The sequence below is a fragment of the Mauremys mutica genome, chromosome 23, assembly GCF_020497125.1.
Source record: "Mauremys mutica isolate MM-2020 ecotype Southern chromosome 23, ASM2049712v1, whole genome shotgun sequence".
Lineage (NCBI taxonomy): Eukaryota > Metazoa > Chordata > Testudines > Geoemydidae > Mauremys > Mauremys mutica.
The window spans coordinates 12,247,876-12,264,009 of record NC_059094.1 but is presented as its reverse complement, the minus strand read 5'-3'; the positions used below and the strand labels follow the sequence as shown (position 1 = coordinate 12,264,009).

Here is a 16,134-nt window from a genome sequence, read left to right as displayed (position 1 = left end):
TTCAACAATACTTTGTCCAAACCATGGGAACACTATTGGTACTAGGATGGCTCCCCAGTATGCCAACTTTTTTCTGGGCCGCCTTGAGGAAGACTTTCTGGACAAACGCACCATGCAACCCATGATATACCTGAAATACATCAATGATATTTTCATCCTCTGGACACATGACTTAAACTGCCTCCTAGATTTCCACCGCAACTTCAACAACCACCACCCATCCATCAAACACTCTTTAAAACAGTAGTCTCCAAACTTTTTTGATTGCGCACCCCATCGCTAAAAAATTTTGGAGCACGCACCCCCTGCTCTTGGCCCCACTGCCGGACTCCTGGCCGAACTGCCGAAGGGGGAAAGGGGGGGGAAAAAGGCGCTCCTCCTGCCGTGCACCCCAAAGGATCCTCTTGCGCACCCCACTTTGGAGACCACTGCTCTGGAACACTCCCCTACTAGCATCAACTTCCTGGACACCACGATCAGCTTCAGCAATGGAACTCTACAGACTGTAGCCCACGAAAGCTTTTGCTCAGATCAATTTGTTAGTCTCTAAGGTGTCACAAGTCCTCCTGTTCTTTTTGCAGATACAGATTAGCACAGCTGCTGCTCTGAAAAGAGGAACTTGGGATCCAATCGAAACTGCAAGCGGAATTTGAGATCGGCAAAGTGAGCAAAATTTTCCAAAGCACTGAAGTGAGTTCAGCTGAAAGTGAGGGGGATTTAGGCACTTCTGAAAATTGTTTTCCAATGTGTTTACGGTGGGCTGGAGGCTTACACTGATTTACACTGGCTAACTCCATTGAAGTCAGCGGGTCTGTGCTAACCTGCGGCCATTGGCAGCTGAGGATCTGGTTCCATACATGTGTAACGTCCTTGGTCAGGGTTTTTCTGGGATGGTAATCACCCCAACAGACACCTTAACAAGTACTACCACAGAGCATTGATGGGAGCAATTGCAGGGTATTCTCCCTTGGAAAGCGCGTTGTGTTGGCCCCCTCTGGATGGAGGAGGAGGACACCTGAAAGTGGAGGTGATTTTCCTGGAGTCTCTCAGACAAAGGCAGCACTTATGCTACGTTCCAACAAGTGAACTGCAGCCCCCGCACTGCAGAACCTGATACGTCATGCCATGTACGCCCGAGCCAAGCTACCTTTGCTTTACTATAAGCAAGTGAGTGGGGGAGGAGAGAGGCAGAGTGTGCTCAGTAAGCCTGAACCGCCCCTGCTCAGGGCTGGAAACAAGGGCTTCTAGTTCTTTGCGGCTCAGCTGAGCTGAGAATAGAGGCAGCACTTAAGGATTTAATTTAGTAGGGCAGCAAAAGCAGACACACTCCCAAGACTCCAGTCCCGGGAGCTGCTCTCTTCCAGTCTGCTAAGGGAAGCTGGAGCTGGCTGGGTTATTGCAGCTGGTAGATGAGGCCTCAGAAACCTGCGCTGTTGCACCTGGAGAGGAATGTTGGCTTATTGACTAGGGCTTTATGGCATGATTTGATTCAGCATGCTTTGTGCATGCTGCTGGCTTTGGTGGGAGCCGCTGGGGGCTATTCCTGCGTGTGCTTTCGTGGGTCTGCCTGCCAGGAAGGCGCAGGCTGCCTTCAAAGGTTTGGTAAAAGGGCCGTGCATTAGCAGGAACAACCCCCGTCTGCTCGGCTGCTGCTATTACTCACTTCTGTCTTTACCAGAATAGCTGGTGGAATTCCAGCGCGGTAAACAAGCTGAGCATAGTAAACAGTGATTCATGCTGCAGAGCTAAAAATAAGAGGATGTTTTTAATGCTTTTTTTTTTCCCCCAGCGTGGCATTTCCTGCGTGGGACCTTCCTGTCCCAGAAAGCTTGCTGAGGGATTCCTCATTTCCCGCTCTGGGTGACCCTCTGACTCCCCCATTCTCACTCTCCACACAACTGCTGAGCAACAGCTGCAAAGCGAGGTGCGAAATAGCTCACTGGGGTTTTCACACCTCGTCCCATCTGATCCGTGCACAAAAAGCTGGGATCAGCAGTGTCTGATTTGCCCTGTTCTCCAACTGGACCTGCCCAGCTTTCTGCAGTGACGGGAGCACTTTGCTCTTCGCAAAGCTTTCCAGCCCCTCTGGATACCAAAGCACTTTACACACACCAGCTGAGATCACTGCAGCCGGGAACAGGGGTGAATATCATTCCAGAAGCACGGACAAGTTAACAGCCTGATGATTTTTTCCCAGAGGTGCTGGGCGCCTTTGGCTCCTACTGCTGTCAATGTGGGTGTGGGGGCTCCGCACCTGTGAAAATGAGCCCACACGTGGCTTACCCAAGCCATGCACAGTGACTCTATGGCAGAGATGTAGGACTCTTGGCTGCCAAGCTTATGTCTCCATCACTCGTATGGAGACCCACCCAAGTCAGGGGCTAGTATTATCTCTGTAAGTACATGGACAGCGCAGTCTAGCAGTTAGAGCAGGGCCCTGAAAATCATGACCACTGGAGTCTGATTTCTGCCACAGACTTCCCGACTGACCTTGGCCAGGGCCGTTGCTCTGGGCAGCAGGTCCCTCAGGAGCTGCAGCGGATTCAGTTACTGCAGGTTTGGGAAGTTCTATGAGATCCTCTGCTGGAAGGCACTAAAGAAGGGCAGAAAGTTGCTCTCCAGCTTGGCACTTGGTGGTCTCCAGTTGCTACACAAGCAGCTGTAAAAAAGCCCTTAAGAAGAATCATATGGATGGTATTTTCACAGTCCATAAAGGCTCCCACCATCCCCCACGGGGTAGCGTCATTAGCAGGAAGAGCCAGCTCGAAGCTCAGCCATTGCTAGTCGCTGTGTGCCCTCCCGATGGCACTCGGATCTCTTCCCTTCCCTGCAAGCTGAGACGCTGCCGCCCTGCGTGCAGCTGCCTCTGTCACTTTCCCTGCCGGAAGCAAAGGTCGGACTGCAACTCATGTGTTCTCTTTACCCAGACCTCCTGCCCAGTTGCTCCTTTATAATTTCAGATGGGCTCGACGGAGTCTTCCACCCCCGTGATGATGTGCCAGGGGAAGCCGAAGTGAAACACATCCCCTTAGAGTTTTGCTAAGGCCCCAATTCAGCAAGGCTCCTGAGCACGTGGAATTCAACAGGTGAGTGGTCCCATTGGCTTCAATGCGGCTAATTGTGTCCTTAAAGCTATGCACATGGATAAGTCCCAGGCTGAATTGAGGCCCGATACTCCAGAAGGCCCCAGGGATCCGTGTAGGGGTTGCCTACTGACATGGGAGGTTGTCTTTGATCATTCAGTGCTGAGAGTTTGAACCATCTCCAGCCCTTTCGGGCCTCGTGCATGCTGGGAACAAAATCATTGTCGCTACGATGGTGTCTGAGCAGGGTTGGAACTGGCAGCGTTCTGGCTCGTTTCCTTGAGCCATGCTGGCTGGGTGTTTATCTGCCAGCGGTGGTGCTGGAGCCTATCCAGCATGCAAGACCCAGCCGTGTTGGGACACTCCTTTGTTCTACCTAGAGCCCCTACCATGAAGCTGTTCCAGTGTAAATGGGACCTATGTAGTCTTCCAGTTACACAAGTTCCTTCGGGCTGGGAAGAAGCAGTGGAGACTTGTGTACGACAGGTGCCACAAATAACCAGGCAGAATGGAAGCGAAGTGTCCTGTAGGATAATCCCCAGTGTGAGAAGGATTCAGAGGCAGCCTCGCCCAGTCACAGCAAGGACAGTGGGAGCTGCCGCACTCGGGTCAGTGAGAGAGACGTGAAGTGAGCAAGGGGAATGATACAATGCACTCAATAAATGCACCAGGGAGCAGGCTGGACAGATACGGTGGGAAGAGAACAGGGAGCCGGAAATAACTGAACAGGGGCCAGACCTGTAATCATCACTGCTAGCGATTTGTACCTAAAGGCCCAGCCATGTTGTCGTGGGTGCTGTCTCCTTGCTCTGTGTCCGTACGAGCCCTGATCTCCCACTCCCAGGCCGCGTCTACACTATAGCGATGCACCGTGCCAGCATAGCCCACTCGCGTAGGTGCAGGCTACGGCAACCAAAGCGTTTCTGTTACTGAAGGGACAATGCTTCCTGGAAGGACGTTAGTTAGGTGGAGGGCAGCCCTGTTGTGTTGGCATAGCTCCATCAGCCAGGCGTGGCTTTTTCACAACCGTGACCAAGGGAGCTATGCCGACAGAACTTTCAAGTGCAGACCAGGCCTAAATACATGCAAAAGACAACAGGTGAGGGCAGGGAACAGGCAGGGGGAGCAGAAGATGACAATGGGATGATGCTATGGTACTGGGCCGATGCTGGCTGCTGGCAGTGCCTCTGGCTAGGCAAGGGGGAGCTGGGCTGATCCGTGTTCCTGGCATTGGCTCCCCCCGGGAGTGTGGGGACTGATGACGAGGCAGGAAGGAACTGACTCTGCTGGAGAAAGGTGATTGTTGAGCCTTGGACTCTGTTTCATCTGTGGTATAAACAAACCAGTCTGGGCTGGAGCCCCAGGTGGATTTCCCTTTCCACTTTCCTTCAAGTCACGCTTCCTTTGGCGCCATCGCTTCCAGCAATCGCGCTTCGCGGAAGCTGCGGGCTGCAGTCACCACGGGCTGGAGTCGCACCGCGTATCGACCTGCTGCAACAGCGTGCCTGCTCTGTAGGTGTTGCCAGGGCCGCCGAGGGCGGGTTCGGGCCCCCCAGCAAGGGTGGACCGGCTAAACAGGGCCGACGAAGCCGGGTCCCAGGCCCCCTTCCGGACCGCCAGGCCCCGGTAACGTTTACTGGCTTCCCCCCACTCTCGTCGGCCCTGGGTGTTACCAGTGGCCTGCTGAGTCCAGGACTTGTACGAGTGGGAGCCAATCACCAAAAAGTGTGTAAGTGTAAAAACACTGTTGCAACTTCTGTTCTAAACCAACCCCAGCTTTGATTGTAAACGGACGGTAAATTGAGCGTCTAAGTCAGGGAAGAGCCATCTCCGCAGTAAGAGCTGGGGTGCTGCAGGGGTAGGATGGAATGTAATAGTGCCCCCAATGCGCTGGTTTCCATGGGACCGGAGTGTTATAAGCAGCTGTGACAGAGCCAAGCTGCAGCCCTGAAAAGGACAGGACCTAACGCATCCCCTGGGAGGGACGGCGAGCTGGGTGGGGGTGTGTGATCTGTCCATGGATTCGGTGCCTAATCGCGCTTTTCCATCTCTCGTGTCTATGGTCCTGCCTCTCAAAACCGGGCTGGAGCGTGGAGAACTGAGCCTGGTTTCAAGTCTGAATGAGCTGAGAGCAGAAGGAACCAGCTGCCCTGTGTCTGCTTCAGCTCCGCCTGCAGCCCCCCCGCCGGCTGCCCCGAGAAGCGAGAGTGGCGTGTTGTTTACAGATCTGGTCGGTCTCCCTGCCTCAGTGCTGGGGGGCAGTGGGGGGGCCTTTCCCTGCAGAATGAACAGCCCTCAGGCAGGTCAAAGGGCAGATGTAAAAATAACCCCTGGCGCTCACTCCACCTTCCTGCAACTTATAAACTCCCCAGGAAAGACTAAAGGCACAAACCTTCCACTGGCCAGCTCTTAACCCTTTCGCTGCCAGGGAACTGCACCAGCAGGACTTGTGCTTTCCCTCGGCTGGTTCCGAGTCTCGTGTCTAGAACCGTTGTAGGAACAGCAGGACCCATCCTCGCTAAGGGACAGCGAGAGGGGAAGTAACAGAGGATCAGGGCTTGTGGGTGTTAATGGGCCTAATTCCCCTCTGGTGTTGCTTCACTGCAATGTGTGTTGGGGATGGATCTGGGCCAGGGAGTAAACGCAGCAGATGCAGAGAAGTTCTGGGAACTCCCACCGCTATCCTCCTTGCGGTCCCTGCCTGGTACCTGCCAGTCCCAAGGTCCAGTCAGACAGAGCCGGGTGTCAGCCCATCAGCGCTCAGCAGGGCTCCCCGCCCGGGGAAGGTGAATTGCAGTCGAGTTCCTGCTGCCGGCTGGACCCCAGGCCTCTGAGTAATGAGGTGTAAAATGAGAAACAGCTGCCCAGCCCGTATCACTGTCTCATTCCAGATGTGGGGCTGGCAGGGAGAGGGCCGAGAGAGAAGCGGCTGTTTGCTGCAAGGGGCTGAGGGTTATCTCCCAGTCCCAGCACAGACAGCGACACCCCCTCCGTTGGTGCAACCTCCCCCCACACTCGACTGCCCCAAAGGGCAGATCAAGCTGTCACAGCACAGACACACTGAGCAGGCAGAATGGTGTGAGGGTGGAGCTTGAGCTACAGGGGAGGACAGCCGGGAGGGAGGAAAGTGGGACACAGACTCCAGGACTTAGGGCCAGATCCTCGCTTCCATCGTTGTGATGGGAATTAGGGGCTGAAAACCCTTGGCGAATTTGGGGGTTAATGACAGGGGGGCTTGTTTGGAACAGCCGGGGGAATTGGGTGGGTAAAATCCGGCCCTGAGCACTGTTTAAACAGCGATGGCCTCAGTGCGGTATTTGGATGTGACCATTGGTGGTAGAGTCGCACGCGCAGGCCGCAGCTCAGATTAGTAGTAGTGGCGGCTTGTCATACGTTGTGCTCGCTGCTGCACATACATCTGGGAAGAGTCGTGCCCTGAATAGCGCCGTCGTCATGGACAAGACATGAAGGATCCTTGCCCCCATTTTATAGATAGGGGAAAATGAGGCTCAGAGAGATGATGTGACTTGCCCAGGCTCACTCGGGCATCTGCAGCAGAGCTTGGCACAGAACGCAGCTCTTCTGTGTTCCAGCCTTCCTCTGCAGCCACTTAAAAGGCCCGAGGTTTCCTGTGAATGTCGGAGTCAGACAGCCTGTGCCGCTCCGGGCAGCATGCAAACAGGGCAACGCCAGGGCCTCAGTTGAAACTTGCCAGGAGATCAACTGTGCTCACAAATGGATCCTCCCTGGCTATGTGGGCATGCAGCCCCCTGCAGTATGCTGGAGACAGAGATGGGGGGTGGCAGCAGGGGAGTGGAGGGTTGTCTCATCAGGAAAGAAGAGGGTGAGGTATGTATGGTAAAGCAGGGAGGAGGAGGGTAAGCAGAGTTAGCACCGGGGGGGGGTCATTGCAGAAAAATTTTGGGGAGAGAGGGAAGCACGAGAGAAGGGGTTAATGTGCTTGGTGTGAGCAGGAGGGAAGGGGTTAATGCAGGCTGGGTGGGGTCAGGAGGGAAGGGGTTAATGCAGGCTGGCGGGGAAGGGAGGGGTTAACGGCCTGGGGGCGAGCGGGAGGGGAGGGGTTAATCCAGGCTGGTGTGAGCAGGAGGGAAGGGGTTAATGCAGGCTGGAGGGGAGGGGAGGGGTTAACGGCCTGGGGGTGAGCGGGAGGGGAGAGGTTAATGCAGGCTGGTGTGAGCAGGAGGGAAGGGGTTAATGCAGGCTGGAGGGGAGGGGGGGTTAACGACCTGGGGGCGAGCGGGAGGGAAGGGGTTAATGCACAGGGAGGGGATGTATATCCAGCAGCCGCTGCCTGCCCTGGCTGAGCTCAGTTCCCTGGGAGCTCTTGGCAGGGCAGGACCAGCTGGTGCTTGCCTGGAGATGCCCTAGCCGGGCTGGGTGAGTGCCCCCTCTGCCCCGCCGCTCTGTGCTGGAGCCCCCGGCCCTGCCCTGCCCTGCAGCCCCACTGCTCGGCTCAGCAGAACTGCCGCTGCAAGGCTGGGGTGGTCCCGGGGCCGGCATTAGGGGGTAGCAAGCAGGGCAATTTCCTGGGGCCTGTGCCACGGGGGGGCCATGAAGCTGAGCTGATCAGGCTTCGGCTTTAGCCCCTCATGGCGGGGCTCAGGCTTCGGTTTCCTGCCCTAGGCTCCAGCCACTCTAACACCGGCCCTGGGAGGTACTAACGGTGCCAGGCTCTGTGGGCAGGGTGTAGTGTCTTGTCCCTTGGGGCAGGCCATGCCCTGCTGTGGGCTCCAACGGGAGCCCTGTTCGCTCTCTGCAGCCCTAGCGAGCGGGTGCCACCTTCGGGCGTCCAGCTCTGGTCCTGAGGGGGCTGGAGGCCTGTGCTGGTTGCTTTTGGGAGCTGAGATCTGGCTGCCCCGTGTCTGAGCTGTCTCTGCCGGGCACGTGCCAGGGAGGCGGGTGAGTGTCTGCCCTGGAACTGCTTATTTATAGTGCTATGTTTGGGAGGCAGAAGTTCAGCTCTTTGGGCTTTTTATAGCAGGTTTTTTTTCCCCCTCCTTGCATCCTAGTGGCCCTGGGATAACATGGGATGGGATCTAAGCTCCCAGCTGGAGAAACTTTGGTCTGGCTTCAGTGCTGTGTTAGGATTCAAAGGAGGAAGCCCCCGGGGGGGACCCTTCCTGCAGCCTTTACAGTCAGTCTTCCCTTGGTGAGCAGTGCATGGGGTGATCTTTTCAGATGCATGTTTTCCCCTCTGGTGTCTGGCAGTGAGGCATCTCGCGCCCTGGCTGCTGCTGTCCCAACTCATGTGGCACGTGTGTGTACGGTTTTCAAGTGCTCAGCTCCTGTTTATGGCCAGTTTTTCAAGGGCATTCAGTCATCCACAAGCGAAACTCTGCTGAAAATCTGGTCTTTGGTGTCCTAACCGTCTTCCAACTCTGGAACTCTCTCTCTCTGCCCTGGCAGTTCCACCTGCGCAGGATTCTTCTTCTTTTCCTACACCAGCCGTTGGTGTAGTGTTGCTGTGTGCTGGTCAAGACTTGCTGTGTTCCACAGTGGGTGCAGTGATCCTTACCTGTCTTTACATACAAGACTGTTGTGTGGCTTAATCCATGTGCGTAAAATGCTTTAAGGATACCCACAAGGTGCTGTATCCAAGCAAAGTGTTGTTGCAGTGGTAGGAACAATTGCATTTTGATTCAGATCTGCTGTGGCGCTTCTATCTGGAGCATATTGGGGAGAGCTGGTAGAAAACTTTCCTGGCAAAATATGAGGTTGCGCTGGAATTAAATTTCCCCGGGGAAAATTTTTTTTTATTTATTTGTCTTGCGATAGCATGTGAGAGGCTTGGTCAATGCACCAGGGCCCATTGTGCTAGGGGCTGTACAAATATAGGACAAAGAGACAGTCCCTGTCCCCAAGAGCTGACAATCTAAGGATATGACCAGAGACGATAGATGGATGCAGGCAGCTAGAACAGCACAAGGGAACCAAAAATGTTGATTTTTTGTTTGTTTGTTTTAATTGGGAAAACGCGAAAGGAAACAGTTTGAACGAGTGTTTCACTTTGATAGAACACGTTTCCTCTCCCAGTTTCTCAACTTTCCAACTTTTTGCTTCATGAAAATAATCCCTGTTTTGACTTTTCCTCCTCCTTTGGGGTGAAAGCAAATGTGGAAAGCGGGATTTCCTGCAGGCTGGAAATTCGATTTCCCCAGTGGCTCTAATAACCGCTCAGGAGCTGGTCTGTTAGCTCCCCTGCTGACTTGATCTCTGCCCTGAGAGCTGGAGTTGAAATTCCTGCACTCAGGACTGATGGAGGCAGTGAACCTTTCCATCAGAAATGCCCCCTGGGAAGGCGGCAGGGAATCCGTGCCTTTATATCGTGCAACCCCTCTTTGTGTGACCGAACTGGGTATGCCAGACCCTGAGCAGCCTCTCCCTGGGTGCAATGAAGTCTCCATGTGAAAGTCTTACTGATCTCCAGCACGTGGGGTCTTTTCCGTGACCGTGCAGGTCAGAGGTGTGTGGTGGGATTAAATGGCAGGAAAGGCAGAAGGAACCAGGGCTCAGCTGGTGGTGGGTTTGGGTGGGTGGATGCTGATCCCTTCCTTACCACAGTATCAAACTCCAGCTGTTGCCTCTTTCTCAGTCCAGACGCTTGCTTCTCGTCTCAGAGGTCTCTGTTAGTTTGGCTCCAGGGAGATCTGGCTCTGCCATAGACTTCCTGCGGGATCTCGGGCAACTTGCTGAACTGCTTCATGCCTCCATTTTCCTGCCTGTAAAATGGGAATGAGACCGACGTGCCTCCGGGGGATGTTGAAAAGTTTATTTTGTTCTCGTTTGTCATGTGCTTGGAGATCCTCGGCTGAGAAGGGCGAAGTGTTCCTGTGACAAGTTACCTGGGGGGTTGTCCTGCGTGTTCCCTGGCAGGCTGGAGGGGAATTGTGCAGGGCGGGAATCCAGCTCACAGTGTAGACGGGCTTTTCTCCAGCAGTGGGCAGAGAATGGTGCCTGCCTGGGGCAGGCAGGCTGGTTAACCATTAGCAGTCACTGCTGGACTCGGGCTCTTCAGCACCATTTGTGTCTCTTCTGTTAAAGGAAACCATCTGCTTGGGGCATTTACAGCTTCTGCATGTGACTCCAGGCCCCCTGCACTAGCTGCTGTCAACTTCAGCACCAGATTTACTGCCCTGGTCCCACCCTGGCCCCGCATTAGCCAGCCCCTTAGGCTCAGACATTGCTTTGTCCCAGTCCTTGGATGGATGGTCAGTCGGGAGGTGAATAAGAGCCGATATTCCCCGTAGGCTAATAAAGGCTCTTGGGTGGTCACGATGCCAGCAGTGACCTCTGGCTGTTAATTTAGGGTCTCCTAGGAATTAGTCATGGGGCAAAGCCGGGGGGAATTTTGCCCTTTCCAAGCCCTGTTGGTTGCTGGCTTGTTCGGGGTGAATGAGGTGGTTGGGAGCTGAGCCGGCAACGTTTAATGGTTCTGGGATTGGCCCACCTGTTCCAGGATGAGGCTCTTTGGTTCTGGGACCCTTTCTCCTGGGCAACTAGACAGGTGCTTGTTTCTATTACAGTAGCACCTGGAGGCTTTGCGCACACACCTGGTCAGAGCCAATCCCTGCCCCAAAGAGCTGACACTCTAAACAGTCGAGCCGCATGGGGAAACTGAGGCACAGAGACACGGGGGAAGTGACATGCCCAAGGTTACCCAGCAGGTGAGAGCTGGGAGTAGAACCCATGTCTCCTGACTCCCGGTCCGGTGCTCGAGCCGCAGGGCCATATTGCCTCCGTGGGGACTCTAGCCCTCAACAGCCACTGTGGAGTCAGTGTGTCAGTTGGCTGAGACTTGGATGGATTTAAAAAAAGCCTTTTTCTTGTTTTCCTTTCTGAAAAGGGAAACCCAGAAGGGAGCCCGTCCCAACCCGGGGCCGCTCAGACGCTGTGATTATTCTGAGCCACACGGAAGGCGAGTGGAGCCAGAAACGCCCTTGTGGCTTTTCCACCTCCTGCCGTCTGGTTCCTCCCCTCCCAGCTGCTCCAACCTGGCTCCCGAAGGTAGCACCAGCAGTGCTGGGGGCTGCCGGGAAGCATGGGTGGCTCTGCGGCACTTGAGGGCCGGATTGTCTTTGTTCTGCTACCGTTGGGCACATGAAGATAAGGCTGCTGGCTCCGGTATTTTTTCCTGTTTAAGTTGCTCTTGGAAGCTCTGCAATAACCCAGGCGACTTCACAGGCTGTTCAGTGCTTTCCTTTTCCTGCAGCGATTAGTCCCACCTAGAGGCCTGCTGCTGTCTAGAAAAAGGCCCCTCTCCCAGTCTCTTTGCTGTGCTTCTGAGCTAGCCAGCCAGCTGGGGAGCTGGGCCATGTGCCCTCCTTGGCTCCTACTCGGCCTGAAGCATGGTGGCACTGGCATCCCAGCAGAGATCAGCCCGCGACTTCTCCTTTTCCAGCAGCCTGTCTGCTGCCATGCTTCAGAGGATCAGGGGCTGTCACTGCGGGGAGAGGGGGACCTCGCTCCCATCTGAAAAATCCCCGTGCCCCTCAGCAGCCCGACCCACGCCACTCTGAACCGCACGCCGCATCTAGAGGTGGCATCAAAACCCTCCCTGAGACTGCAGCCCCGGCCGGCTGCCCCGTTCCTCCACGGTGCCCCCCTCCCTCTCGTCAGTGTGTCAGTTGCGGCCCGATGCGGTAGTTAGGTTTCCTCCTGGCGCCTTGAACGCAGCCACGGGCATGGGTGGCTCACAAGGGCATCTAGCCTGGCCTCTTTACTGGACGAGAAAATCAAGCTCCTTCCCTGCTCCCGACTGCCCCCTCTCCTCAGCTCTGGGTTGTCCCTTCGCCTGTGCGTTCTCCTCCTCTCCCTCTCCTCCATCCCCCTACCCCCGTCGCCTTGGGCTCTGGGCTGTCTGGGTGCCCATCTCTGCCATGGTGAGGGGGAGAGGCTCAAACCAGAACCCTCATCTACCCCCAACATGGGGGGGGGGAATCCCATCTTGTGGGGGAGGTGGGGCTTGAACAGACTCGTGTTTTTTTTCTTGCTCCTGAATCCTTGATCCATCTCCTATAGAGCGACACAGCAGGCAGCAGCTCTGGGCTGCCCCGTCCTCGCTCTCTCTGACTGTGGGGCCTCATCCGAAGGGTCCTGCTTTGCTCCATCTCCGGCTGATGCAGCTGAGCTGGGTACGGGCCCCTCTTGACGGCCTCCTCCATAGCCACGTGCAGCAGCTGGGCCGCAGGCAGAGTGGAGCTGGAGGGGGGGTGGGGGCTGTGACGTTATTGATATAAATGGGGACCATATAGAACATGGGTTGCAACCAAGGTCCTGTAGTGGCACCAAATCCTAAGTAAAGGGGGTCATATAAGGTGTCTAAGACCAGGTTCTGGGTTGCTGGTTATGATTATGCTGTCTGTATGTCTGTGTATCATTTTGTAGTTGAAGTTATAAGTATTGGCTCTGTAATGTCTATATTTTGTTTTATGCTCTGCCTCTGGGAAGTGTCCCAGACAAGCTGATGTCAGCCCTGCATAGCTGGCTTGATGGCCCATTAAGGGCCATCGGCTACACAATGGACCCATGGAGAGAAGGCAGACACGCCTTGTGACTCAGCAAAGTATGCAGGGACTGGCCCATGTGACTCCAGGCTCCATTTTGCTGTAAATTTCCACAGTGAAGACAAAGGGATTCTTACACCTGGAAAAGTCTATATATGGCTAATGCCTCATCTCCATCTGGTCTTCAATCCTGCTTCTGACCTCTGGAAGGACTGTGCTACAAACTGAAGCTCTGAACAAAGGACTGATGACCCATCCCAGTGGGGGATGCATTCCAGAGACTCAATTTGAACCTGCAGTTTACTCCAGCACTGCTGCAAGCCTGAACTAAGAACTTTGCCATTACTGTATGTAATTAATTCCATTTAACCAATTCTACCTCTCATTTCCACCTTTTTCCCTTTGTAAATAAACCTTTAGATTTTAGATTCTAAAGGATTGGCAACAGCGTGATTTGTGGGTAAGATCTGATGTGTATATTGAGCTGGGTCTGGGGCTTGGTCCTTTGGGATCGAGGGAACCGTTTTCTTTTATTGGGGTGTTGGTTTTCATAACCATTCATCCCCAGGACGAGTGCACTGGTGGTGATGCTGGGAGACTGGAGTGTCTAAGGAAATTGCTTGTGTGACTTGTGGTTAGCCAGTGGGGTGAGACCAAAGTCCTTTTTGTCTGGCTGGTTTGGTTGGCCTTAGAGGTGGAAAAACCCCAGCCTAGGGCTGTGACTGCCCTGTTTGAGCAATTGGTCCTGATTTGGCACTTTCAGTTGGGTCCCGCCAGAATCGCTCCGTCACAGGGGCCTGTAGCCTGGGTGCCATATTACACTGGTGGGGAGTGGGGCACCTCTCTGTGCCCACAGTGCCAGGGAGGGGGAGATGGGGTGTGTGTGAATGACCCAGCTGGAGACCGGCTTCCCCTTGAGATGATGGTTCCTGCTCAAAATGGTCCTTCTCCTGGGGGACACTTGGGTGCTACATTATCCTCGTCCCCATTCCCCTGCGGTGGGACCAGGTCCTTCCCCAGCCTGGGGATGGATGGCAGCTGCCCGTTACCCATGCAGGGCCCTTTGCCGGTGGTGGTGGCAACAACTTTCCTATTATTAACCACTTCCCTCCTCTCCTTCCAGGAGCTGAGTGCACCTTCCCCACGGCCTCTGAGGACTGGCTCCTGCGGTGGGGCAAGGAGCAGAGAGCTGGTTTCTGGGGCTCCTTGCGGATACGGAAGCTGGTGCCAGAGGGGCTCTCTTGCTGTCCTGTCTGGATACAGGCTCCGGGTTCTGGGTGAAGAGCCACATCGGCGACCTGTGGCCCACTCGAGGGGCTGGCTTTAGACGTGTGGATTTGGGGTTCGGGGCTTTCGCGCTATGGTTCCCCTGAGGGGACCCCCATTGCAGGTCGCTGTGCCCTGTTCCTGAGAGCCGAGGTGCACATGCACAAGACCATGAGGCCTGTGTCTCCTGCAAGTAGCACATCCCCCCTGGGGCTGCTGAACCGGGGCCCGGAGTATCTCCGCAGGCAGATGGAGGTGGGGAGCGGGGGCCGCACCCCGAGTGCCGTGGAGAGGCTGGAAGCCGACAAAGCCAAGTACGTCAAAACCCAGCAAGTGATCAACAGCCGGCAGGAGCCGGTGCTGCGTAGCTGCCCCCCGCGGCCTTCCCCTCGCAGCAGGAGGCGCCTGACTCTCCACCAGTGTCATGAGATCTGTCAGAGCTCAGAGCTGGGCCGAGACAGCCCCAAGCAGAACAGCCCCAGGAAGCTGCTGCCTTCCCCCCAGTCCCCCGTGGTGCGCAGGGGCAGCAGCAGCAAACGCCTGCTGAGGCCCGACTCGCTCATCATCTACCGGCAGAAACGGGACTGCACGGCCGTCAACACGGAGAACGCCAAGGGCTCCGGCCTGGTCAGGCGGCTCTTCCAGGGGCCTCTGAGAGACAAACTCCCCAGCTCCCCCTCCTCCAGGGGCCTGGGCGACGGGCGGCAGGGGCCGGAGAGAGACGAGACCCCCATGGTGTGGGTGCCGGTGGAGAAGGAGGCTGCTAGAACGCAGGGCCCAGGGGGCGGCATCTTCAGCCTGAACGCGAGCCCTGTGGCGCAGCCTCCACGCAGCAGCCAGACGCCCCTGCCCAGCCCCGAGTCGGGGCCAGGCCGGAAGGAGGCCAAGAGGGAGCTGGGCCGAGGCTGCTCCCTGCCCCTCTCCGAGAAGGAGAGGTTTTTCAACTACTGCGGCTTGGACCGGGACCTGGTGGAGGTGCTGGGCAGGGAGAGGTTCAGGCCGGCCGGCTGGGACACGAGCTCCTCCTTGCTCCTGGGGAGCGCGGGCTCGGCCGGCTCGGAGCGCAGCGGGCCGGCCCACTCCGGCGGCTGCGCAGCGGGGCCCGACGCGGAGGAGCCAGGCGCTCGGCGCTGCTCGACCGTCTCCATTATCGAGCGCAACGCCCGGGTGATCAAGTGGCTCTATGGCTGCCAGAGAGCCTGGGCGATGGCCAGGGAGTCCACGGTCTGAGGGAAGGGTCTGGGCCGGCCTACAGAGGCCCCGTCCCGTCTCAAGGGCTGGGGACAGGCGACCTCCGCTCCAGCTCCGGGCCCTTCCCGGCACTGGTCACGCCGCCAGTCCTGCCTCCAGCGAAGGCAATGGCAACCCCCCCCCCCCCCCGTCGCTCTCATGCGGCCTGGGGCATGAACCGGGCAGATCGTTCGGCCCCAGGTGAAACAGATGCTGGTGGGGGTGAAGGTGCCCTGAGCTGGCTCCTGCCCTGGGTATGTGCAGCTACCCACAAGCACCTTTCCGCACTGGGGCTGCCAGCTGGGGACTGTTATGTAAATGGGGCGGGGGGGCAGGTGCTTCCAGCACCGCATGGCCTAATCCTGCGGGGGTGGGGGTGACATTCACCTCTCAGGGCCCGTGTGCTCAACAGAGACTTTCCTCTTTTGAATGATATTTTAAAATGTGCCTGGGGAAGGAATTGTGCTGGGGGAGGGGCCTTGGAGCAGCCCCCCCGGGCTGCCCCCCTGCTTCAGCTCCCCCTTGGGACTGGTGCTGGCACCTGAGTGTGGGAGCAATGGGACTGGAAGGGGGAGACAAACTGGCCACTCCCTGCGTCCCCTTTGACTGGCCCTTTAACCCTTTCTCTGCTGCTACGCTCTCGGCCTGGCCCCTTCACTGATGCAGCCAGCTCTGCAGTGGATGAGGTCGGAAGGGCAGAAAAGGACCCTCTGGCTGCATGGGCTCCTCCCTCGCTGAGGGATCCAGGAGTGACCAGAGGTGCTGGCGTGACGCTAGCAGGCTGGGGGGTGTTTAGGTGTATGGCTGCACAGTGAGAACGGGATCCAGCGGTCTGGGCAGCCGTGGGACCTGGCTGTGCCAGCCCCGGGAGCCCCCCATGCTGCCAAACTTTCTTTTTTTTTCAAGAGAAATGGTTTCATTTTGGCTGGATCTGAAAAGTTCTGAATAAAGCCGGCCGTGTTTTCAATCCTGCCGCGTGTGATCTCTGCCCGACGGCGAGGATACGTCAGAGCTGCGTCCTGTCTGCTTTT

General features: G+C 56.4%; 1 protein-coding gene across 2 annotated transcripts; it reads left to right on the top strand.

The window, feature by feature from the left end:
• Positions 1-7,423: 7,423 nt before the first annotated feature.
• FAM110D (family with sequence similarity 110 member D) lies at positions 7,424-15,884 on the top strand. Of its 2 annotated transcripts, none has more exons than XM_044998005.1 (2): positions 7,424-7,481; positions 13,731-15,884. In XM_044998005.1, the coding sequence occupies exon 2, from the start codon at positions 14,033-14,035 to the stop codon at positions 15,101-15,103; it is 1,071 nt and encodes a 356-aa protein (XP_044853940.1). In that variant the 5' UTR covers positions 7,424-7,481; positions 13,731-14,032; the 3' UTR covers positions 15,104-15,884. The 2 variants fall into 2 exon arrangements, with proteins under 2 accessions (XP_044853940.1, XP_044853941.1); XM_044998006.1 differs by lacking the exon at positions 7,424-7,481 and adding an exon at positions 7,969-8,003.
• The last annotated feature ends 250 nt before the right edge of the window (positions 15,885-16,134 follow it).

Coding starts and splice junctions, on each gene's coding strand:
- FAM110D (XM_044998005.1), top strand. CDS start 14,033: ATGCACAAGACCATGAGGCCTGTGTCTCCTGCAAGTAGCACATCCCCC.